Source organism: Lasioglossum baleicum, chromosome 18 (genome assembly GCF_051020765.1).
Source record: "Lasioglossum baleicum chromosome 18, iyLasBale1, whole genome shotgun sequence".
In the NCBI taxonomy this organism is placed as follows: domain Eukaryota; kingdom Metazoa; phylum Arthropoda; class Insecta; order Hymenoptera; family Halictidae; genus Lasioglossum; species Lasioglossum baleicum.
The window spans coordinates 9,435,389-9,459,657 of record NC_134946.1 but is presented as its reverse complement, the minus strand read 5'-3'; the positions used below and the strand labels follow the sequence as shown (position 1 = coordinate 9,459,657).

Here is a 24,269-nt window from a genome sequence, read left to right as displayed (position 1 = left end):
TAAATTCGGTTTAGAATAAACTCTAAATATTGAGTACGAAACAATAGTGTGAAACTATAGATATCTTGAAATCGTAGATTTGAATAGTTTGATGGACCAGCCAAATATTATTCGAGTTTTTCTAGATTGCGTTATCAGATGGACGTGCCACAATAGCATGGGCGATAACGATGCAAATATTGTTTAATTTGACGTGGAGGCGATTTAGGCATTTAATGATTCGAAGCGCATGATTCGGGACCAGTCCGCGAAAGAGAAAATGGCGCCTCGATCGGCTGGGCTGCCACGTAATGTTGTGTGTCCCCTCGACGAGGTACATCTCTCCGACAATTAACGGCGAATTACACCGTAAAAAGTGCAATGCACGTCACTTGGTGCAGTGAGATCTAAACTTGTGTTTCTTCTTGCCGTGATAACCTCGTCGAGAAGGTAAGAAATGTGTTTATTCACGGCAAAAACCTGACGACAAAACTCGCCCCGCAGAGCACCCTAACATCGACGTGACGTTTTAACCTTTCGTTCGTTTCTCCCCGTCTTAATCTTTGGAAAATTCTCCTCTTGTTTCTCCTCTCTCCTCTCTACAGTGAATTCCGGAGTCCGATTTGCAGATTTTTTTTCATTTCCATCTCCGACAAATTCCAGGCTAACGAGCAATTATCGTTTCGCTGTACGGATCTCCGTGATCCTGCTTCATGTCATCGTTATTTTATTCGATTATATTTAATGGTTCGGTTACTTTGTTTTTCTCATTTCTGCTCGCATTGTCTTGTTGTTGCTCGTAATCAAGCTTACTTTCGCGCTGTTATTTTTCTCGGTTTAATCGTACTCGACTTTTTTGCGAAATTTCGCTCGAGACTTGTGGAACCTTTGCCATTCGCGTTAATTTATTTTGAAACACTCTGTTACAATGAATTAACATATTTATATTGTTGATTAAATTTCTTTACCGTCTGGCGACTGTTTTTTTTTCATTATTTCGCGATCCCTTATTTCTATCTCGTGACATCCTAATTTCTTCTATTTATTTCGGTTTATTTTCAAGTTTATTTATATCATTATTGTATATTGCAAACACTTTCAATGTTCACAGTTTATTCGCGCAAATTGTTCCCGTGCGAATTGTGATAAAATTTTATTTGACACTGATTAACGTTTACTGTGTTACCTAATTATACGTGAATAGTAAATAATGTACTATTTATGTATGCACATTTTTGATTTATGGATTGTCCACAGGGGTATTATGTCGAACATTCTACCATTTATTCATTGCAAATAATTAATCAAGTTATGCATGTAATTATGTTATATCTATATTATATATGTTATATACCTATAATTTTTACTTATTTTGTAGAATTTAATAAAAATATGTTAACGTTGAAATATACGTTACTAAGAAAACACACTTGCCCCAGAAAGTTTTATTTTTGAAATATTAGAACAGTTTAATTATATCTCGTTCAAATAGTAAATTAATATTGTTTTTCTAATATGCTTAGCGACGTTTGGAAATCAGCAACATGTCTCAGCCAACAGACTACCAATATCGTACATATGCTAATGACAGTAGCATGAAAAGTGGTCCCCCACAGATGGTAAATGGCCAGGCAAGCGCGACACACCATAATGGCATGCAGTCTACAAATTACAATTTCACAGGTAGGTTCTAAAGTATATAATCCATGACTAACTACATCTTATTAGTTTCCAACATATGCGATCTAGAACTCTTCTGTCAAAGTATGCTTGTACATACGTTTCCTGTAACATTTTAAAACTCACAAAGCATGCAGCTACTACGATACTACCCTTTAGACTCAACATCAATATGCTGTACTCTCTGTGCCCCAGAAAAAGTCTCCTGGCAGGAATTCGAAAGGAATTCCTTTGCCCCTGTACCATCTTGAGGGACTTCTTGCGAGGCACGGAGAGTATTGACTCTGAGAGATATTTCAATCTAACAAAGCGTTAAAACAGACATTTTGTTTCCAGGTGTTATGTCTTCACAATCATCACGAGATCCATCTCCAACTCCATACCTCTACAATCAATACAGATCACCGTTACCTCGTCCACCAATGTCCCCTCTAATCAATGGTCAACAAAACTCAATGAATCCTGTAATGCCACCGCCAGCAAGGTTACCACAGAGTCAGCAACAACCACCAATGTATAATGTTCAGAATCAATTTCAAGTGCCTGCGACGCAGCATCCGCCGCCTCCAAGAAATGACTTAGTGAATCCACCAATGGAACCACCGAAACCACCAACAACTGGATTCGATCAGAATTTATCGCCGAATCCGGCGTCGGAAGCGAAACCCTACAACGTTGACAGCCAGGATAACACGGTGCAAGGAACACAGTTGTATTCGCAGGAGCAAAACAAGTTTCCGAATCCTATGCAACCACCCAGAGGGCAGCCACCTTATCAACAAAACTTTGGAGGACAAAGAATGTATGCAAAGAATGCACACGTTATGCAGCACGCTGCCACTGTACCAAATACGATGTCTTACGGACCAGTTGGGAGTGGTCCTCAGATGCAAGCAAAGCTTCCTCCTCCTCCTCCAACTGCGGCAGCTGAATATCCTGCACAGAGAACGGTATGAATTTTTATTTAGAATAGAATCACAGTATCAGATTTAATTTTGTAAGAAAATGCTGAGCAAGTTGTGTAGAAATTATGGATGAGGACACTCTTGTGTTAATGAGAGATACATTGTATGAGTCATAAACAAACTGTTGTCGTTTATCAGATACTTGGTAAATGCATTTTTACAGCTGATTTCCAGATAAAGATATAATTTATGATTTAATCTGATATATTGTTAAATGAATTACTTAGGCTCTGTTCAGATTGAACATTCGAAACTTTTATTCTAGTATCCGATTCAACAACAGAATCCAATGAACAAGCAGCTTGATCCAATGGCTAAACATTACCAGCAACAATATCCTGATCAGATGAATCAGTTGAATAACCAAATGAATATGATGAATGTGACACAGGCTGGTTATAATAAACTATGGGTATGTAGATTTCGATAAATATTAGATTAGATTTTCGGATGAGGGTTAAAGAGTTTGTTTAATAATATTTGTGTTGATTGTTTTTTAGGGAATGGAGAGCATCGATCTTCTGCAATGTAGAAATGTGTTGCCCTCGGAGAAAGTAGAACCACCAAAAATCAAGCTTCACCAGGAGTATCTAGAGAGCATTAACTGTAGTCCAGAGTGAGTAACTTTCTCTAGGATATTGTGTGCATCATGTTCAGAAAGTAGTCCATAAAAACCCAAGTATACGGATAGTAAATTATCGAGTAAACATAGTATTTACATTATTATGTATTATTTTTTAGTATCTTTCGCTGTACACTCACCAAGATTCCAGAATCCAACGCGTTGCTACAGAAATCTAGGTTGCCACTGGGGGTTTTAATCCATCCATTCAAAGATTTAAATGTATGTACACGTTTTGCGTTTGTAAAATTTCTATACATTCACTGATTGGAATTAATGGATTATTCTTTTTCCATTCAGCATTTACCAGTAATACAGTGCAGCACGATCGTGCGATGTCGTGCTTGCAGAACCTATATCAATCCGTTTGTATACTTCAGCGACTCGAAGAGATGGAAATGCTGTCTCTGTTTCAGAATAAACGAATGTAACTAGAGATTCATGAAATGCTAATATGTAAATTACAATGTTTCTTTAGTCGATTCAATTGTATATGAATCGTGTTTTCAGTGCCAGAAGAGTTTCAATTCGATCCTGTAACGAATACATATGGTGATCCATCGAGACGACCAGAAGTGAAAACGAGCACAATCGAATTTATTGCACCTAGCGAGTACATGGTATGACATATTTCCAATTTGTGTGAACTAAGCAGTTGTTCTGTAGAGATATATGTATAAGATATTTGTAGGTTCACCTATAATTGTTGATGCCAAGGGCACGGAATAATTAAAATAATAAATATGTTGTAGCTCCGCCCACCTCAGCCAGCTGTATATCTGTTTGTTTTGGACGTGTCGAGGTTGGCAGTGGAAAGTGGTTACTTGAATATAGTGTGCAACGCGATATCGCAGGAATTGTCAAGGCTGCCAGGAGACAGTAGAACACAGATCGGATTTTTGGCAGTGGACTCCGCGATTCACTTCTTCAGCATACCTGACAACGTGTCCCAGCCTCAGGAAATGATTATACTTGATATAGATGGTAAAAAGGCAAAACATACGTAATGCATTTAATAGTGTTCTCATTTTCAATTTAACAACAAGAAATCTTTTTTGTAGATGTTTTCCTGCCGTGTCCAGATAATCTAATAGTCAATTTAAAGGAACGCGAGGAATTAGTCAGGGACTTGTTGACTCAGTTACCCACCAAATTCCAAGGAACGCACGATACTAACAGTGCTTTGGGCGCTGCACTGCAAGCTGCGTATAAACTTATGGTAATTTCTATTTCTTGACAAATTATTTTTTAATACCTTCGTAGATTTTTCACGAATTTTGAAATAAATTTTTAGGAGAGTGTAGTCTAAATGTTTCACAATCGAAAAAAAATATTTTTGAAAATATCTTTTTCTGTTTCAGTCATCGACCGGTGGACGCGTGACCGTCTTCCAAACCTGTTTACCAAACATAGGTCCCGGACTGTTACAAGCCAGAGAGGACCCTAATAGCAGAGCGAGCAAGGACGTACCACATTTGAACCCAGCTACGGACTTCTACAAGAGATTAGCACTGGATTGCAGTGGACAGCAGATTGCAGTCGATCTATTCCTATTAAATAGCCAATATTGTGATTTAGCCACACTTTGTATGCAATTTTAACATTCTATTCACACGTTACTCTTAATTAAACTCCGGATTTTTATGTGTTAGATATTAAACACAAATATATTTGTTCTATTTAGTTTTGTCATAAATGCATAAAAATCCGCAGTCGGATACGTATATGAATAATTTTTATTTTTATATCAAGAGAGATCTAGTTGCACAACAATTTTCTTATTCTTCCCGGTATTTTTTTTCTGTTCCAGCTGGTATGTGTAAATTCTCCGGTGGTTGCATATACCACCTCCCGTTGTTCCGAGGATCGAAACCGCAGAACGGAGAAACCCTCGACAGAATACTCAGACGTTATCTCACTAGAAAGATCGGTTTCGAGGCGGTGATGAGAATACGATGCACGCGGGGCTTGAGTATTCACACTTTCCACGGGAACCTCTTCGTGAGATCCACGGATCTCCTCAGTTTGCCTAATGTCAATCCGGACGCCGGTTTTGGAATGCAGATCTCCATCGAGGAGAACCTCTCGGACCTCCAGAACGTGTGTTTCCAGGCAGCTTTACTTTACACGTCGAGTAAAGGTATTTACAAATTCTCGAATTTATGACTTTGACCACGGTATGAATAATGATTCGAATTTGTTCCAGGCGAGAGAAAAATCAGGGTACACACGCTGAGTTTACCAGTCGCTAATAGTTTATCAGACATTCTCCATTCCGCTGATCAACAATGCATAGTAGGCCTACTTTCGAAAATGGGTAAGATCGTTTCTCCAGAGCGAAAAGTAATCCATTAGTCTCTCTCGACTCACATTTATAATTCATTTGGTACACTTTCGAGAGTTAAAAGTTAACTGGGATTGTTATGAATATTTTCGCAGCTGTGGACAGGTCTCAGCAGTCCTCCTTATCCGACGCGAGGGATGCTTTGATAAACGTGGGCATAGATGTGGTGTCAGCATACAAATTGTCTCAGTCAGCGATGACTGGCGGTCTAATGGTTCCAGGAAGCTTGAAACTACTGCCTCTTTATATTATTTCTCTGCTCAAATGTGTAAGTGTTCCTTAACACGCGATAATGTTGAGATGTTACCGATTCAACAATTATGATGTCTGGTTTTCTGTTTTGTAGATTGCCTTCAGGTCGGGAATGAGTACGCGACTTGACGACCGTGTGTTCGCAATGTGCCAGTTGAAAACTCTACCATTGTTCCAACTGATCCAGATGATCTATCCGGATCTGTACGCGGTGCACGCTCTCGAGGATCGAAACGCGAAAGACGTTGATGGTAAACGTTGCCCGCAACCAGCCAGGCTGCATCTCTCTGCTGAAAAGATATACTCAAGAGGCGCGTTCCTCATGGACGCCGGTGACCGGATATTCATACTGATCGGCAAGAATATTCATCCTACGTTCTGCTGCAATGTACTCGGGGTCACTGCTTTTGCTTCGATACCGGAAGAACTTGTAAGTGATGAACAAACTGAAAATGAATCACTATGTCTCGGAATAGGGAGTTTCAACTTGTTCCCCTCCGAGGATCGCAAGGTCCCCACCACGGGAACAGGGACGAAGTTCTGCGGCAACGATGAAGTCTAAGAGTGGGGGAAGAACCTAAGCAGAGAATGTGCCGCGTATGACTCGCGAGCTACAAGTTGGAACTTCCTGTCTCGACTTAGAACAAGAGAACCGATCTTTGGACACATTTTCACGAAAATATATTTGTTTTCAGTATGAGTTACCAGAGATTGACACACCGGAAAGCGAGATGCTGCGTAATTTTGTATTTAGCTTGCAAGAGGAGAAACCTTACACTGTTTCTGTACAAATTATCCGGTAAGTCCACGTGTTGAAAAGTACAGCCAGATAAAGGTGGTCAAAAATGTGCTCCCAAAAAGAAATTTTTTGGGATTTCGTTATTTTATGACTGGTGGTCGGTAACATGATCTTGTATTTTCAGAGACGATAGCCACTTCCGAACGCTCTTTATTGAACGATTAGTCGAGGACCGCTTCGAGTCCGCCTTAAGTTATCACGAGTTTGTGCAACATCTCAAGACTCAAGTGAAATAATGATAAATGAGCTCGGATATTGAATTGAGAAACAAAGATATGGAAACACTAACATGTAAAAGCCATTGTTGATTACAGTGAAAGTGTTTAGCGATCGTGAACTGTGTCAAAGAATCTGAACTTCATGAAATGATTGTTTAATCGGTTGATTAGAATGGAACACTTAGGAATATAAAGCTCATATATATATGTATATACGTGTGTGTGTATACACATACATATACATACAGGTACTGAGGTTCCCATTTTGATCTTTCCACGCGACTATCTGCCGAATTACACGTTATTCGATGAAACCTCTCGAATGGAACTTAATGGGAGGCATCATTGGATGGCTAGTATCATTTCGAGGTGACCTTTATTTTTTTTACGTATTCTTGTTTAGTTAGACGTGTAGTCCATTCCGAGATGAAGTCATTGACCTGCGGCACGTGGATCTTCCAAGGTCATTCAAGGTCGTTTACTATTACTTAAGTTATCCTTTCGCGTCTACGAGCAATTTACAAGCATAAGTTCTATTTGAAGGATTCTTCTCCGATAATAAATTATTCAGACGATAATTGCGTAGAAAGATTGAGATGGGGGATGCTCTGTATAAAAAAGTATACACACATTTATATGTATATGTACATATACATGTATGTATACTGATGGATATATACATGTATACATTTATGTACGTATACGTATGTAGGAATGAATGTTATTATTGTTTTAAGAAAGGTGTTCAAGCATTTAAATATAATTCAATTGTAATTATTATTATTTTACCGTCACAATGATTATTATAACGATTATTGTTACCTTGATTAGTTGCAGTACTTTTTCTAGACATTTCGGTCTCTTTTTTTCTGTAAATGCTTTTCTACATCTCTACAGATTTAGTTTTGCAATCGATTTTTTCTACTGCATGGTGGAAGTTTCTCGTGGTAATAGTGTTTCTCGCTCCGAGAGAAGCATTTTATGAAACTATTTTAAAAGGTACCGTCTTTCTTCTTTTTTTAAAAATTAATTATTTTATTTATACTTTTTAAGTGTATTATAATCTTTTTCCGAGATACACAACTGGGTAACCAAATTTGGTTTTCTTTCGACTTTCGAGAAAATACTTTTGTAAATAATTAATTCTATTTTTGCCTGTGTCTGGGACAAAAACGATTTTACAATAAATTTGAAAACTTTGACGTATCGGCCTGATAATATGAAGCAATATATATATATATATATATACATACAGAGTATTTCATCAGATATGATGTAACCAGAAAACAAGAAATTCCAACACCCAAAATAAGATGAGTCTTGATGAAACGATTTTCATTCATTCACACGAACAGTTAATATCAGCAAATCGATACAAATCGAGGCACAGTGATAAGATAAAAATGTTAGCGTTAATTGACTGAAAAATGAAGAAATGTCAAACATCATCTTATTTCCTCGCAAAAATTTGACATTCTTGAAATAGACGTCCCTGTCATTAAATATTCTGTGTCATATGCAGAATGTCCCCCCCCATCCCCACTAAGTATGGTATGAAAGTATAATTATTTTCTAAATACCCGTACAAAGAAATTACTTACTGATGGAATAATCCCTGTATTGTCACCTGTCACTAACATTTAGTATAATTAGTATCTTACATTAATATACAGGGTGCCTTTTAGAATATAGAATGAAATTCACAGATGTTAATGGAGGATCGTTCTCAATTTCATTTGAATTCTAACGTTTCAATTCGACGATTATGCATTAATTTTAAATAGAACTTCGCTGATTGTTCACAAAGCATCAGTAAGTTTTTTTCCTTCTTAAGAAAACTATTGATATGCCGAACAGTTATACTTGCTTATCATTTTTTTTTGTAAAACACGCTGTGTATGTATGTATGCATGTATGTAGGTACGTACGTACGTATGTATACATGTGTGTACATTGTTGATGTATATATGTATATGTATAGACTGGTCTCGAATTAACAAAACAACCAAGATATTTACAAAGAATAATTTTTTTTATGAATACGATTTGTGTAGAAATGTACAAACATACATAAGAATTTTACATGAACATATACAAAGCACACAACAACAAATCGAAAAAGAAATTGGATACGAAACAACATCATGAGGCATGCAAATATACTTTGAATGTACACTTCTTTGAACTTTCACGCATTATTTCAAACTGAATATGCGTATTTCAATTAACTTATATGCAAAATTTTTTAGGGCATGCAAGATACAGTGCAACAATGTCTAGCGTCAAGAAAAAATATATTTTGCCTATAAGATTCCACAGAAATAAACAGAGCAACCAATTTAAAGGTTATCTGTGAAGAATATTATATAAATAGATTCAGAATTAAGGGATCTTTAGGTTTTTCATCTGCAAATTTGTTATTCATGTTGCATCATTTTCCCAGGGGTTTCAGACCGTTTATTATGTTTTCACGTGCGCATACAGAACACAATAAACCATATAAATAAACATCCACAACCACGACCACAAAATACATAGTGTCTTCAAAGACAAAACTCTATAATCTATATACGTTGTTATATGCATATGTAATGCATATAAATTAATATATTACACCTCGTTAATTCGAGATAAGTCTGTGCACATAAAAATCGAGGATTTATAAAACTCCATGTCTCGTACCACCAATGCTGCCAAAAGGAAGAGGCACTCGAAGCAGATGACAGTTTTTCGTAGATGTGAATGAAAGTCATCACGAAAGGAGAACAGGGATAGAAATGGGTGATGTAAATCGTTCACCACTTTGAAGTGCACTATAAACGGTGCAGAAATAAAACACTTAATGCCGCAACAATGTCTTTTCCAATTTTCTTCTTTCTGACGTAACAGATTTATTTTTGAAATTTTCCTATATAGGCTGTAAAGAACTTCATAGCGACTTATTGAGCAATTTGCTTAAGCATACTTACGCTAGTAAACGATCCACCATATCTTATTCTTCCAATAAACCGAGGCAATACTTTTGACAATGATTTTAATTCAAACTGTTTTTCCGCCCAATCTGTTTTCCAAAATGGCGCAGGGTAGTGTAACCGAAAACATTTGAATCGAACGTTTAAAAGTAAATAGTGGATTATATATTTATTTATATATGTGATAGAGTAGAAGTGATTCAATTAAATAACATCTATAGAATTGAATGGGTAATTATAGAAAACAACTTGAATCGATTTATTTGTTAAGAAAATTGAGGTGATTTGAAGAAACTTTTTTCTTCAGCAAAGATGTATGTTACGATTTTGTTAACGAACTATCAGCAAAAACTATTTATTAATGAAGGGAAAAAATGGTTGTAAATTATATCAGGAATAAGGAGGTTCTCAATTTTTCGGAACACCCTGTATATTACAGAAATTTGTAAATCGTGCCCTCTGCCGATAAAAGAGATAAAGGCATCAACCCCATAAAGTTTTCATCAACCCCCAGCAAGATGGCGAACCGCGTCTATGCTCCTGTTCCTAGGTGAATCGTCTTACGGCGCAAGCGCGCGACCCATCGCCTCGCTTGAGTCGTTGAGCCACGCTCGGCCGTTGGCGTCAGTAGTGGTCAGTAGTGGTGCGGCGCCTGTGGTGAGGGTTGGTGTTTTTCATCGCAGCCGAGACAACAGACCGGTGAGCGCCTTTTCATCCTTTCAATCCTCGATACTGTGCATTTTTTATTAATCGCTTTCTCCTTTATACCGGCGTAACCTAAAACTCGCCGGTAAATAACAATTTCAATATCCTCCGGTTTCGTTATACCGGTGTCCCGGTTATTTCGAGAAATTCAGGATCGCCTGCGTGCGTGTGTAGATACGTCGGTGCGTATGTGTATGTGAGTTTTTTTTCATAGTCCCTTAGCTCGATAAACATATATCCCCCTACCCCCCCGAGAGCCCTCGCCATTTTGACTCGTCCTTACCGATCGATAGGAAGAAGATAATTGGAAATATTACCGACGCGGCCGATTGTTTCACGAGCCCCAATAAATTAAAAAAAGAACTAATTATTATCGCTTATCGATGGACAGGTGGCGCTTCCCTCCCTCTCCAGGGAGTGCTCTTTCTCTCTTTCCCTCTCGCTCTCGCTCTCTCTCTCTCTCGCTATCGCTCTCGCTCTCGCTCTCTCTCTCTCGCTCTCTCTCTCTCTCTCTCTCTCTCTCTCTCTCTCTCTCTCTCTCTCTCTCTCTCTCTCTTTCTCTCTTTCTCTCTCTCTTTGTGTTGTCGTCCACTGTTTCTTTTCCATCCTCTTCTTCTTTTCTTTTGTGTGTCTTCTCGCCCGCTTGTTCGCCTTATCTCTATTTAAATTTTAAATGCGACTACCGTCTCAATCGAGGCCCTTTGTTTCCACGCTTGTTTGCGCGGGATCAATTGACTAGTTAAACTCGCACGAATAATATTTGAAATTAGAAGAGCCGACTCGTCTAAGACGATTTTCGAATTTGCCATTTTTTCGAAACGGCGATAACGAGGTAGACTCGCGATAAACATTCCTTAAACAATATTTACTAAATATTTTTGTAGTCTTTTCTTAAAAAAATCGCCTATGTTACATCTACTGCTTCATTAAATAATATTTACATGTTCGTTTCTTACACGTTTGAACAAATATATGCAATACTTTTGATGCAAATATTTTTAGTCGATACGTAAGGTGTTTTATTTAACAAGATCATGTATTTACATTTCTGTTCGTTATTCTCTACATGTTTGCTTACAGAAAACAAATTCTAATATTTATGAAAATCCTTATATGATACTTTTTTATACTGTAAACAACAATGTAAGTTTACCGAAGAATATACTTTCATGAGTACCAGGGAGAATGGTTGCTATTTGCATAAATTAGCATGATATTAACGTGCAGAAACTAGTTGCGTGATGTTAGCATGAGCAACCACACGCAAACGAAGAAATGTTGGGAAGGGGTTGCCATAGGTGTTAAGTTTCCGACATGTTCCACTAGAGAGCAATTGACATAAAACGCAAACCCGCCGATATTATTTACATGGGATCCCTACATATAGGGTTCACTTGTGACTGTGATAGAATTTCCCGATCCGTGAGCAAATCTCCGATGAAATGACACTTTTTGCCGCGGAACGTTTCCGATATTTCCATAGTCAATCCTCTAGCATTATGTTCGCGTTTCCGTATTACCCCTTTTGGCACGTGGAAAGAGCAATATTCAGAATGCAAAAACCGGTTTCATTGCTGTTCCCACTGTTAGTATTTCTTTATTGCAAACATCCAACAAAAATATTTTGCAATTTCTAAAATTCATAGGAAACGTTCTACGATAATTAACGTCTTTTTCTAGTCTATGAAATAATTAATTTCAGAAGTATGTAACACACATACAATTATTTACTCTATAAAATAATTAATTTCGGAAGTATATAATACATATACAATTATTTAGTCTATAAAATAATGAATTACAAAAATATATATATACATATATATTATTATGAACTGATTAAAATTCTAATGTAAAAAGAGAGAAAATGTACTAAGGAATGATTAAACAGTTCAGTGCAATAAAGTAGAAAGTACAATTTACAGGTTTCTTTTTAAAGTAACATTGTGCTTAATTATGCAATATCATGAAAGTAGTTTATCGCGAAGTAGGTCGTACTAAAATTGGTTAGCAATTAGCTACCCCGTCACTATTTTGAAAAAAATGCGAACTGCCGCTCTTGGCGCGTTAAATATTTCCCGGAGGTGTACTTTAACATTTTTTCCTCGTGTTACACCTTTTAATTTGGCTTCCGCTGCTATCTCTCTGCGTACGTTTCCATGCGATTTGTTTACGGCGTTACTAGATACGTAGAGTTTCAGGTTTCACTGGGCTGCGTTCACCGAGTATTTTTACGGTGGGCTTCATAACACGCTATGCAACTCTTTCCTCTTATCTCTACCGTTTAAATTCAGGGCTGCCATCACTTCGAAAATTGCAAATAATTCGATACGGTCGTATAATAGTTATTGGTTAGAAACGTGAATGAACATTGGATCAGCGAGTACATGAATGAAGTTTTGTATAGGAAATTGTATAAGAAATATACAACGATTTATTTATTTGTTATTCAACACTTGTTTAATGTGCTTATTTGCCCAATGTTTATTCATGTCTCTAACAGTTTTGTTAATGTTGTATATTCACATATATTAGATGATTTATTCATGTATTCATTTGGATCTCGAAGCAGTGGAAGAGCAAATCAAAATAAAGTGAAACAGAATTCACACTTTCCACGATGGAAAATTCAATTTTTCCGAGGAACAGAAACGGCAAAATAAGGAAATGTCTTCTTTTCTCTTTCGCATTTGATCACGTTATCCTCTGTCTAACGTCGCAGTACTACTTTACAGGTCGCTTGATCTAGTGCCACGTGTTTTAATGATGGCCATTGTTTCCCTTTGCTTGATTCGTTTCTTTTGTCCCGTACGAGTTCTTAGTTTCTTTTGCATACTATGTACTCCGTGCAGAATGACATACTTGAAACGATCCGTGCAGTTCATTTTCTAGTATCTGCAAATTAAAAGAATATCCTACGCACACTTTTTATTTAAACAATTTACGAAACCTTCGTTAACATGTATATGGATTTTTATAATGACCCTTGTTAATTATTGCGGGTGTTTTTATATTTTCTAATTTGTTCCGTTTAGTAGAGACGGAATAGATTTTCGCACAATTCTTGCCGTTCGAAATTTATTAATGAAAACACAAAGTTGGCATGAAGATCAGCAGTTAAGTGCTCCAACATGTGAGTCCATAAAATCTGTACATTTATTTGCGGAGCATACGGTTTCTAAGTACACAAGCAGGTTTATTTGCCATTAGACAAACAAATAAACATTCGAGAGCTCGATCATTGTTTACGTTCGAAAGACAAGCGGCGTCTTTTCCAGTGTTAGCATTACGTCTTGCGTAAAGCTTTTACGCGAAACTAGCCAAATCCGACGAACAAAATCGCTAAAAAATTTTCGACAACTTTTAATACACCCATCGCATAGAACATGGTTTAGCTAGTACTAGTTCTCTGTAGAAATATTTATAACGATCGACAGGATCTAGGAAAACCTAAAAATAAATAACGCTGATAACAATAACAGCCGGGACGGGGTTAAAAATAGCTGCGATATTCTGCAGATCAACATTGAACAGATAAGTGGACAACTATGGAGGTGGATATCGAGGAAGTATACTAAACGTAGAACGGGATCTATTTAAAAAGCACACGTGCGCGTGAGACGCCGAAGTTAAAACAAAACTGGAACGCCCATTAATTAATTAGTCCGATGGTCATGTAAATGAAAAACCGAATGAATCCCAAAAAAGAAACAAATTATGAATATTACTAAATGACAAATAATTAAATAGTTGATACGTAAGAAGTAAAGGACAAAAATTGTTAAATAAAAAGTAAATTGAAAAATTGCTAAATAATAAATAGTTGACAAAGCTTGTAAAAATTGTTGAATAAATGAATTGTTGGGAGTCCCACAGCAGAGCATCCCTAAAAAACCAGGAGATTGAGTGCGTGATCGTTAGCGGGAAAAAATGGTGAAAAGAATAGCCATTACGAGGAAAATGGGTTCCCGATGGAAAGTGGGTAGTTATCAGCGATCCAATCGTTTCCCGTTGTTCAAGCATTGTTCGATCTACGAATTGGTCGATTAGGCGTGTTCGTCTGACGGTCTGAGGGGGGGGGGGGGCGGTCGTTTATTCATTTCAGGATACTAATTGGTACGGCATGGTTGCACTCTCAAGATCAGTCGATTCCGAGGTTTCAGCGTTACGTGTCGCTTACGTACAGGATATACGTAGGTACACTGTGTATGCACACTATATGAATGCACAGTATGTATGTTTCTCGCCCAGGGTGGCCGGGTCAAAAGTTCAGGGGTTCACCAGGGGCTGAGACTTGGCAGTGACTCGACAAGTTTCTTCTTCCACACTTTCCACCCACGTAATGAGTTAGTCACCGCTTTTACCGAATCGATTAACACGGTTCTCTGGTTTTCAACCTCCAAAGAATAATTTCTATGCATTTTTTTAAAAAGTCGTTTATTTGTTTCTGATGGTTTATTTATGAAACATTGACCAACGTATTCGTGACATTTTTCTGATTATAATGAGTTCAAACACGATACCATTTGGATCGTATTTACTCGTTTAATCCACGATGCAATGGAACCTCGATTATGCGAACTAATCGGTGGCATATGAGAATCGTGGATCAAACGAGTAAATGTGGTCCAAAGTGTATCGTGTTTGGACTCATTTTAATCAGAAAAATGTCACGAATGTGTTGGTAAAAGTTTGACTAAAAAAAATTGAAAACAAAAAAGTTATTAAATTGACACATATCGTGTACACATCTATTTCGCATATCTCGAGACATTACTCTATTTCCATATTTGAATGCAAGAATTTAATTTTATCTAATTTGATCTTCCCGTAACTAGTTCGTAAAATACGAGTCGGCGTAATTGTTGATAATTTGCAGTCTAACATGACGTTTCGAAATTAATTTGAAACTGTCTCCCCCGCGTCAAACAGCCATCAGTCGCGCTGAGAAAAGTTTCAGATGGGGAGGGTCGCTTAATGAGTTCCGGTCATCTAAATCATGCTTAATTGTGATATTATAATTGTGTCACGGGTCGTACAATTACGCTTAATTGCTATATCGAAATTTCTATAGCGGCCCGGAGATTCGTTCACAAAGAGGCTAGCAAATTCATCTGAAACTATGCGAACCCTCAAAAGAATCGTCTACCGAGATTGGAAAAAGAAATTACAAACAGATAAAGCAAAAGTTAATTACATGGTGAAAAGTTAGATTCGAATAAATGGTAAAAGCTTTACGAGACTAAAAACTTTCCGAACAAGTGAAAAACAAAACGACGCACACAGTCAGAGTGCATGAAAGTTCCACTGGGTAGTTCGGATAGTAGAGGTTCTACTAAATCGTGGATTAAACGAGTAAATACGATCCAAACTGGATCGTGTTGGGTATCATTTTAATGGGAAAAGTTCGGCGAATATGCTGATTAGCGTTTCACATGAAAATCATTGTAAACAAGAAAAGTTATATAACAATTTCTAAACGAAAGATCAGGGGATACTGTCTCTACGATATAAAATCGACATTTTCACATACACTGAATTGTTGATTCATTGTCAATTCCGCATAAATAACTAATCAAGGTTCTCCGTGATTAATAATAAGTGTACATCGATTTATTCGCTGTTCTCGATGAAATAACATTTTCTTCGGACAATACCGACCACTGGAAGTACAATGGTCATTACAGCGACAGTTAATTGTCACGGTCGAGTCCCTTATCGTCGCGGAATCGTCCGTTCGCAGGAGTTGCTCGCGTATCGATGAAACTTTCTTCATCGCGGCAACTTTGCCTATTGAAACGGCGCGGCGTCGCTGTAAGAGTGTACACACTGTAACCCGGTTATCGGCGGAATTTTCTGACGAAGAAAAATTTCCTTTTCAAATATCGCGTCCGGGAAGCGTTCTGCCATCCGCCCCGGTCTTTTATCTGCACGGGATGTTACAACTTTTCGGGCGCATTTGCATGAAGATTCTTGGGCGTGGTGTTTTAGCCCCGGATCAATGGAAAACGTCCCCTTTTCTTTCAGTTTCTGGTTTCGAGACCGTGCCTGCGCGACTGCTGTGCTAAAATGTAATCGGACTCTTCGTAACAATTTTATTACATTAACGAAACTTCTTATTTAACACTAGAACTACCGAGGTTAAGACGAAGCTAGTTCTACCAAAACCAGTCAGAATGACTGGTCTTTGAAAAATATGTAGTAATAGAATATTTTTATATTTATTGATTTATATTACTATCTTACAAAAGGAATATGGGGCCGAATATGTCTTCGAAAATATTATGTAGTGGTAATCTTCCAGCTTTAGGCCTTCCTTTCATTTTTCAGTGTGTCTTCAGAACTTGAAGGCACACAAACACGTCTTCTTTCACATAAATTCAAAATATTTTTTAATTCACTTTCCGTGGACTCCTGAACATTTTCTTTGTCTTTAAATCTCGTTATATTATTACTACTTAGCCTCCCCTAAACTTAACATTGACCCTATTTATTACTAGCATCACACACACACACACACACACACACACACTGTAAAGTTCAATTTCATTTTCTTCTGATTCGCTTTCTTCATGTTCATACAATTCCCCATCCTCGATATCAGAGCATTCTATTGGTATATTGTTCACTTTTTGCAGCAATTCATTTTCTATCGTTTTGCCATTTTTAGGGCTACTAAAATATTGTTATATAAAAAAGAATTAGGTCCTATTCCAACAGCTATGGTATACAAAATAATCGCGTGAAACAACATCGATGACTATGTTACGTTACATCGCAGCTATGTTTATGTTTACGTTGTGGCGCCAAAATAAGACGTTGCGCAAAACATCAATAAATCTATCTAAATATCTAATAAACGATTTCGGGTTCGGTAAACAAATTATTGAATACTTTTCTACTTAGAGAAGTAACAGTCAAAATGACTAGTACATATTGGTATAAGTAGCCATGATGCAATATTGTTTTGATTCTGAATAAATTAACCAAAAGAAAATTCATTATATTACTCCTTTAGTTATCACTCGACTGCGGATTTTATGCATTTATGATAAAAATGGGTAGGTCCAATTTATGACAGTAAAAATATTCGAAGAATTTAAACATTCCACTATATCATTTTCAACTTATTAAACGTATTCAGCAGGAAATTCAATATTTTTTTCATCCCAGCTTGTTGCAATTCAGGAAGACCGTTTTTATTTTGCATAAAGATCCGCAGTCTAGTTATCACTGTAAAAGTCATTATATCATTGCGGGAAAAAATGTAAAATGAAGTAGGAATTTTAAAATGATATTGTAAAACCAGTCATTTTGACTGGTCTGGTAGTTCTAATGTTAATCAATTTCGTGCATCTTATTGTTAGATACAGCATTGAATTGGATGTAAACGCAGATGAAGCTTGTCGTAATTTTTTCACATGTTCACGGTGCAAAGTTCTGTAATTTAGTAAAACACTTTTCACTATGTGGTTTAATGAAGTTGCATATTTACTATCATGTGTGGAAAGTGGATAACATTTGTCAGATTGATCGGCTCATTCGATGGAAATATTTGAAAAGTGCTCGTCCTCGGGAATCCCAAATGAAAAATGGCGGCTATTGAAGCCGTTTTTACAACGGTTACTCGCCGGCCGTTCAATCATTGTTTCCTCTCAGCTATCGTTGCGCAAGCAATCCAATTATTCCAATTATTGAAATCGAGAATGTATTCCCCGCTGTCGATTGAACTTGTTAGCGGAATCAGTTGATGTCCCAGTAACATCGGCTGACATTCAATTAACTAGTGAATGAGATCGATTCGCCATCTTTATTTAGACTCTGCTCTCGTTGCTGGTCCGCGAGATTCTCCAATGAGATATCTCGATTTTTCTTTCACAGAATTGAAGATAAATACCAATAAATTAACAATGAACAAAGATATTGAACTAAGCATACAAAACCGACGTAAAATTCAAGTATGTACCCTTCAACCACACGCTTGAACGTATTTTACTGAATTCTCATACAATTTTATGACGCATTCTAAATATGTGTAAATTACGTCATAACACAGAAGAAGTCGTGGAACGTTCCACAGTCGAAGGAGACTGCATTCCGAATGTTCATTTCTGCATTCGTTTAATTTCCTTCGAACGTGTTTAAAGTATGCAGCCTTGAACTACATACTTGGAGGTGTTTCTGAAAATTTTTCCAAAAATTTCCCACCCACTCTAACCACACAGAGACCACCATCAAACCTCAAGAATCCGCGGTACATACATAGCAGCTTGCTCTTCTCAAAATCAATTTTCCAGAGGATTAAACCGCAACGGAAAATACAAAGCGGCCGCAAACAACCGGGAAAGAACATCTTTCCTTTCGTAATCCAGGAACAATGCCAACGTAGAGAAGGCAAAAAGGCGGAGAGAGTATAACGTTGAAGCAAATGGAGCGGATACGTCCTCGAGGAACGCGGCGCTCAGCAATTATCGAGACCCCCGGATAAGTGTCTGTAAACAGACCGACGAGCGTTCATCGAAACCGGACTATGTAGCTCCGTGGCAGTAGTGTGGAATTGCAAGGAGAGTGGAGGACAGGAGAGAAGTACAGTGCACTCGTTGTCAGTGTCAGCGACGTGAAAGCGTCGTTAGGCGACATCCATTTTAACCGGATCCTCGGGAAATTTTCACGGAGCCGGGATCCATTAAAACGAAAGTGGATAAAACGGAAACGGCGGGTTCACCTAGAAGAACTGGACCGAGGCAAGATGAAGCACGTGGTGGAAAAAAAGAAGGGGATCCTCGAATCGATCGTAAGCGACGATTCCTCGAGAGGCTCGCGGTGAATCCAATTAGAATGAACGGGATTCCTTCTACCGTGCTTAGGGAGTCCCCCGTTTTATCTACCTCCCTCGAAAATTGTTTATTGGACGGCCTGATTTTTATGCAGAAATTCGATTTCGAGTGGAAGTTTTACTTAATAAATATCATGCATACATATTACCAAATACGTTTAATAGAAAGTTTAATAATACAGGCAAAAAATTACCAGTGACTTAAGCACCAACTTAAAATGCAATGAATTTTTTCACAAAAATTGTATATCGTTAACAACATTTCGCGCTGACGATTGCGAAATAGCCGGTACAGAAATTACTGTTCTGTAACATAGTAACTTTGGTGAACGGTGCGCGATGGCTTTGAACGGAGCTGATTGTTCAGAACAAAGGGTTAATTTTGAGGGCGAAATCGATATCGCGAGAAATTCGTTCGCCGGACCACTCGGAGTGCATTTTCTGCAACCGGGTTGCATCAAGGTTGCATAATGCATTTCACGTCAATAAAGCGGCCCTGACACTGTACACACGGCGAACACTCAACTACAATTTCTATTCAGAGACCAAAGCACATTCAGTGGCTCTTCCGGTATCCCTGTGCAAAAATCAATTTCATACAAATAAATAAAACCGGATCTCTCCTTTGAAATGTTAATCGAACTCTCTACCACTCTCGTTTACAATACACACTTATTAGCCATTTTGTTTCAAACAATCTTGTTTTTTATTTAATAATTGTGGTTTATTTTTTAAATTTTAGTAATGAATCTTTTGCGAACATATTCGTGACATTTCTCTGATTAAAACGAGTCCAAACACGATACAGTTCGGAATCGTATGTACTCGTGTAATCCACGATACAAGTAGAAGCATGATTCAGATATGATCGGTTCGGATAAGCGAGGCTCTACAAAGTCGTGGATTAAACAGGCAAATATATATAAATATAATAAATTAAACAGACATGTATCATACTTTTATGTACATCTCTAGACGTTACTATATCGATTCTGACTTACTAAACGCTGATTTATGACCACCGCGCAATACCTTGGCAAAAAACCTGTTTCCCTAATGAACATTCGCACCTTTCTGTTACAGATTCACCGGGATATTAATAAAAATGGGCACAACCTAGTTCGCGCGAAGGAAGATTCACGGAAAAGATGATAACTTACGTTATTTGACCCAGCACCATCGATCAGCAATATAAATTCAGTACAAAAGGAACGATTAACAAATTAACGAGAAACAAACTATGAGATAAAGAAAAAGAAAAAAAACCAACGAAACAAAAATAAGATAAAAATTACAAACAAAAGAAAGAGAGAATAGATTTTCTCGAATATACAAAAATCGAGAAAGAGAGAATAAACAGAAACTAGAAGACCGGAAGCGAGGACAATCTTCACCAAAGTTACCTAATTAATTAATAACATTACTTAATCGACGGGATCGATCGTTGATCGAGGAATTCGATTTTTATGAGATCTCTATTCGTTTGTAAATGTATTGAAAGTTAATATACCAGAGGTTGTTTATCATGATTGTCATTCGTCACGATTAATTATTGTTAATGTTAAGAGATATTTGCTGTTTAAGAGATATCCTGATGACGAATGAGAACGAAATATTTTGATTGTTATTTAACAGAGGAGGAGATACAATCAATACTTGACACAAACGAGAATTCGGGAGAGTAAGCTTAGAGGTTTAAGAAAGTATATGTAGGTGTTGAAAATTGTGCGATTATTATATATGAAAAATTATTATATGCTACAACGAGAGAGAAAGACAGAGAACTATAATAAAACAGTTTGTGTCCATCGGGTCCACGTTTTAAGAGATTATCCAGAGAAAATAAAGTCGATTTTTATTGTTGCTACTTGTAGTGAGGGAGATCATTATCAAGGGAGAGAAAGAGAAGAAGGAGGAAATCAAGGAAGAATTAATTAATACAAGGTGATCAGTTTATTTCGTGTTAAATAATAGCCTCGTTTCATTGATAAGTTAATCAGATATTTTCATAGTAAGAGTTTCCTAAAATTAAATTAATCAAAAATTTAAAAAACGAGAATTTTTTAAATCAATCATTTAATTGACAGTATAAATTTAAGATAATTTATTACTTCTTATTTAAATTCATACGTTCAAAGATTTGGTTATATTAATAATTATTCATTGGCAATACATATGTATATTGCTTTTATTTATATTGGAGCATAAGGCTGTGTAATTATTTTATGATTTGTTTATTTTTTGTCGATCAGATATAAGTTTACCGACGTGATATTATTTTTAATAAAATGCATTTTTAAATAATTTGGTATTTGTTTGTTTTATTCAACCCTACAGTGTTTGCATACAACATGCAATTGATAATATAAATTAGCTTTTATTATTACTATCATAGCCTTCTTTATAGAACTTGCATTGTTCTGATTAAAACGAGCCCAAGCACGATACACTTTGAATCATATTTACTCATTTAATCCACCATTGGTTCGGATAATCGAGCTTCCACTAAATCGTGGATCAAACAGGTGAATGTGCTTCGAACTATGTCATGTTTGGACTCGTTCTAATTAGAAAAATGTCACGAGTTCGACAGGAAAGGTTTCATAATTGAAATCGAAGGAATCATAATCGTACGTGTACAATTTAGGTTCATTCTCATCGATCGTTAAGTACTCTCGCGTCGTGATTAAAAGAACTTTGCAAAGTGGAAACGCTTGTTCGGGGAGTTCTGGTCCTACCGGAGTAGTGTCCACAGTGTATAAAAAAAATTTTTAACAAATTCTGGGAGATATTGTTTTAATGAAAAAGCAGGGGAGAGGGAGCAACGACTCGGATCTGATACAATTTCATTCTCTGTTGGCTCACTCAGAGAGCGGACTGCAGAATATTTTCGTGATTCGGGAGAAATGTTGCATTGAGATCGAGGGATTAAGGGATCGCCAGCATGAATCTGGAAGTGGAGCTGATCGCGGGGGTGATTAAGGGCGGGCCACCCCCTAAAAACTTGCCAGCGCCCAGGCTGATTAAAATTTTCATCGCTGGAGAATGGAATGGTCTTATCCTCTAATCCTTCTTTTATCTTGTGGCATCCGGGCCGGCGGATGTTTATGCAGATTCGTTTATTTCGGTTAATTGGCCTAAAAACGAAAACTTTTCAGTCTCTCTTTGGACTTATTGTTGGACGCGAAGAGCTCTTCCCGTCGCGACAAGAACAAACAGAAAGTCCATTAAAATTCTGGCCTTCCAAAGCTTTTAATTAACGGCATAGCATCCGCCTGTACGGTTGTTATTAATACTCTTAGCTGTATACGTATACGTGTGCGTTCGGTAGATGTGGACGACATATTCTGCATACACGCTGTCGCTTTCTCAAACGAACCGTTCGATGTGTATGTGTATTGAAGAATGTTTTTCTTTTTCGCTCATTCGTTTCGTAATATTCAGCTACCTTCACGATTTTTAATTATTGTTTTTGTTCTTCTGTGGAGAGGCACTTGCTTCATTTATATTACATGAAGAGAAACGTTTTTACTTATTTGTTAACGTATCGTGGAATGTTCTGTGGATGTTAAAATATTGAATTACTGTTATTAAATATTCTTGTCAATGTTTGGCGAGTATCGAGCACCGAAGTTTGGATAATTATTTTTTCGATGTTGTGGAGGGAGAACGCGTATGAAGAAATATAAAAATTCACTCGATTATTATTTATTGTTCAGCAAAGAATATTTTGAAAACCAGTTTAATTATCGAAATTTTTGGCATATCCAATATACGTATGATAAAAATGACGAATTCAATGTTTCCTCCTCTCCACAGAGAATACGAAAAATAATTTTTTGAACTGTTTAGATCGTTCTCTCTTTTACATGATAAATTAATATACTGTTCGTGCACTGGAATTGTAAATTAATATTTGTTTACGTGTTCACCTAAGTGCCTGTGTAGCCATGTATTCGTCGATTCTTTCGTATATGTCCCTAGACGTCCATTTTTGCTATTGCTTGGACTATTTGTCGGAGTGTATGTGTGAATGGCATGATTCTAGATATGGTTGTATGAAAAAGTTTTCCTAATTTAATGCAGTCGAAATATTCATTCTTTTAAATACAGCAATTAAAAAATCAGCTAATTTCTTTTATCTACTAAATAGAAAATTTTGCAAATGTTTAATGATGTTTAAAAATTTTCAAATATAGCTTTTCCAGGCTTCTTTTTAAACTAAAGAAAAATTGAATTTTTCGGCCATTGAGCCAGGAAAACTTTTCAAGTAGGCATGCGACAATAAATTAAATCAATTAACAAAGAAAAAAAAGCGATGTTACTAACAACGATAAAATTAAGAACAATAACGAACGCGTTTGTTCAATGATCGAAACAGTTGTCAGTCGTTTAATAAACTAATTTGTTCATTGTTTACGAAGATTCTTGATCGTTCATTCATTGTTCCACCTGTCTAAACATTTCTGATTTACAATATTGATTTCCTCGTTTGTAGTTATTAGATGTGTATGCTTACATTTATTCTTATACATTACATTTGGATTGCGAATTACAGGATTTTTTAACGTTTTTATAAGTGAATAGCGAAAATTATTTTTACATGTTCTGTTGTTGTTCTCTTACATGTTCCCTGTTGAATTTTTAAAATTATTGAAAAAATAGACGCGCAAGATTCTCTTATTTTTCAATTTCGCGTGCGATGTTTAATGTTTGAAAGATTGCTATCGTTGTGTGTTCGTTTATTTCAATTTCATGTGCCTAGAGGCGGGAAATTTAATTTCCACGTAGTTCCAATCAATGGGCCCTCGAGGAGCTTTCCTCGATGATGATTCACATGAAACATCGACTTTAATAAGAACGTTCAATTTTTATGCCAGTCAACATGGCCGATCCG

The 24,269-nt window shown here is 36.9% G+C and overlaps 2 protein-coding genes across 5 annotated transcripts in view; both read left to right on the top strand.

Annotated features, from left to right (window-relative positions):
- Nucleotides 1-1,523: 1,523 nt before the first annotated feature.
- Nucleotides 1,524-6,877, top strand: Sec24ab (Protein transport protein Sec24AB). Its single transcript, XM_076442492.1, has 15 exons — nt 1,524-1,662; nt 1,996-2,609; nt 2,890-3,036; nt 3,125-3,240; nt 3,663-3,673; nt 3,757-3,866; nt 3,999-4,230; nt 4,308-4,465; nt 4,608-4,833; nt 5,057-5,386; nt 5,453-5,563; nt 5,686-5,858; nt 5,937-6,272; nt 6,538-6,641; nt 6,766-6,877. The coding sequence occupies exons 1-15, from the start codon at nt 1,524-1,526 to the stop codon at nt 6,875-6,877; spliced, it is 2,919 nt and encodes a 972-aa protein (XP_076298607.1).
- Nucleotides 6,878-10,375: 3,498 nt separating this feature from the next.
- The window catches only part of LOC143218171 (protein qui-1), a 24,792-nt gene continuing 10,898 nt past the window's right edge, over nt 10,376-24,269 (top strand). The window contains exons 1-4 of one of the 4 annotated variants that reach the window (XM_076443209.1): nt 15,100-19,330; nt 20,115-20,284; nt 20,456-21,316; nt 22,242-22,425. In XM_076443209.1, coding sequence (XP_076299324.1) covers nt 22,317-22,425 — 109 coding nt within the window. In that variant the 5' untranslated portion in view covers nt 15,100-19,330; nt 20,115-20,284; nt 20,456-21,316; nt 22,242-22,316. Of the gene's footprint in view, nt 10,531-15,099; nt 19,331-19,359; nt 20,285-20,455; nt 21,317-22,241; nt 22,426-24,269 lie in introns of those variants that run through there. The other 3 variants (XM_076443206.1, XM_076443208.1, XM_076443207.1) reach the window with 3 other exon arrangements.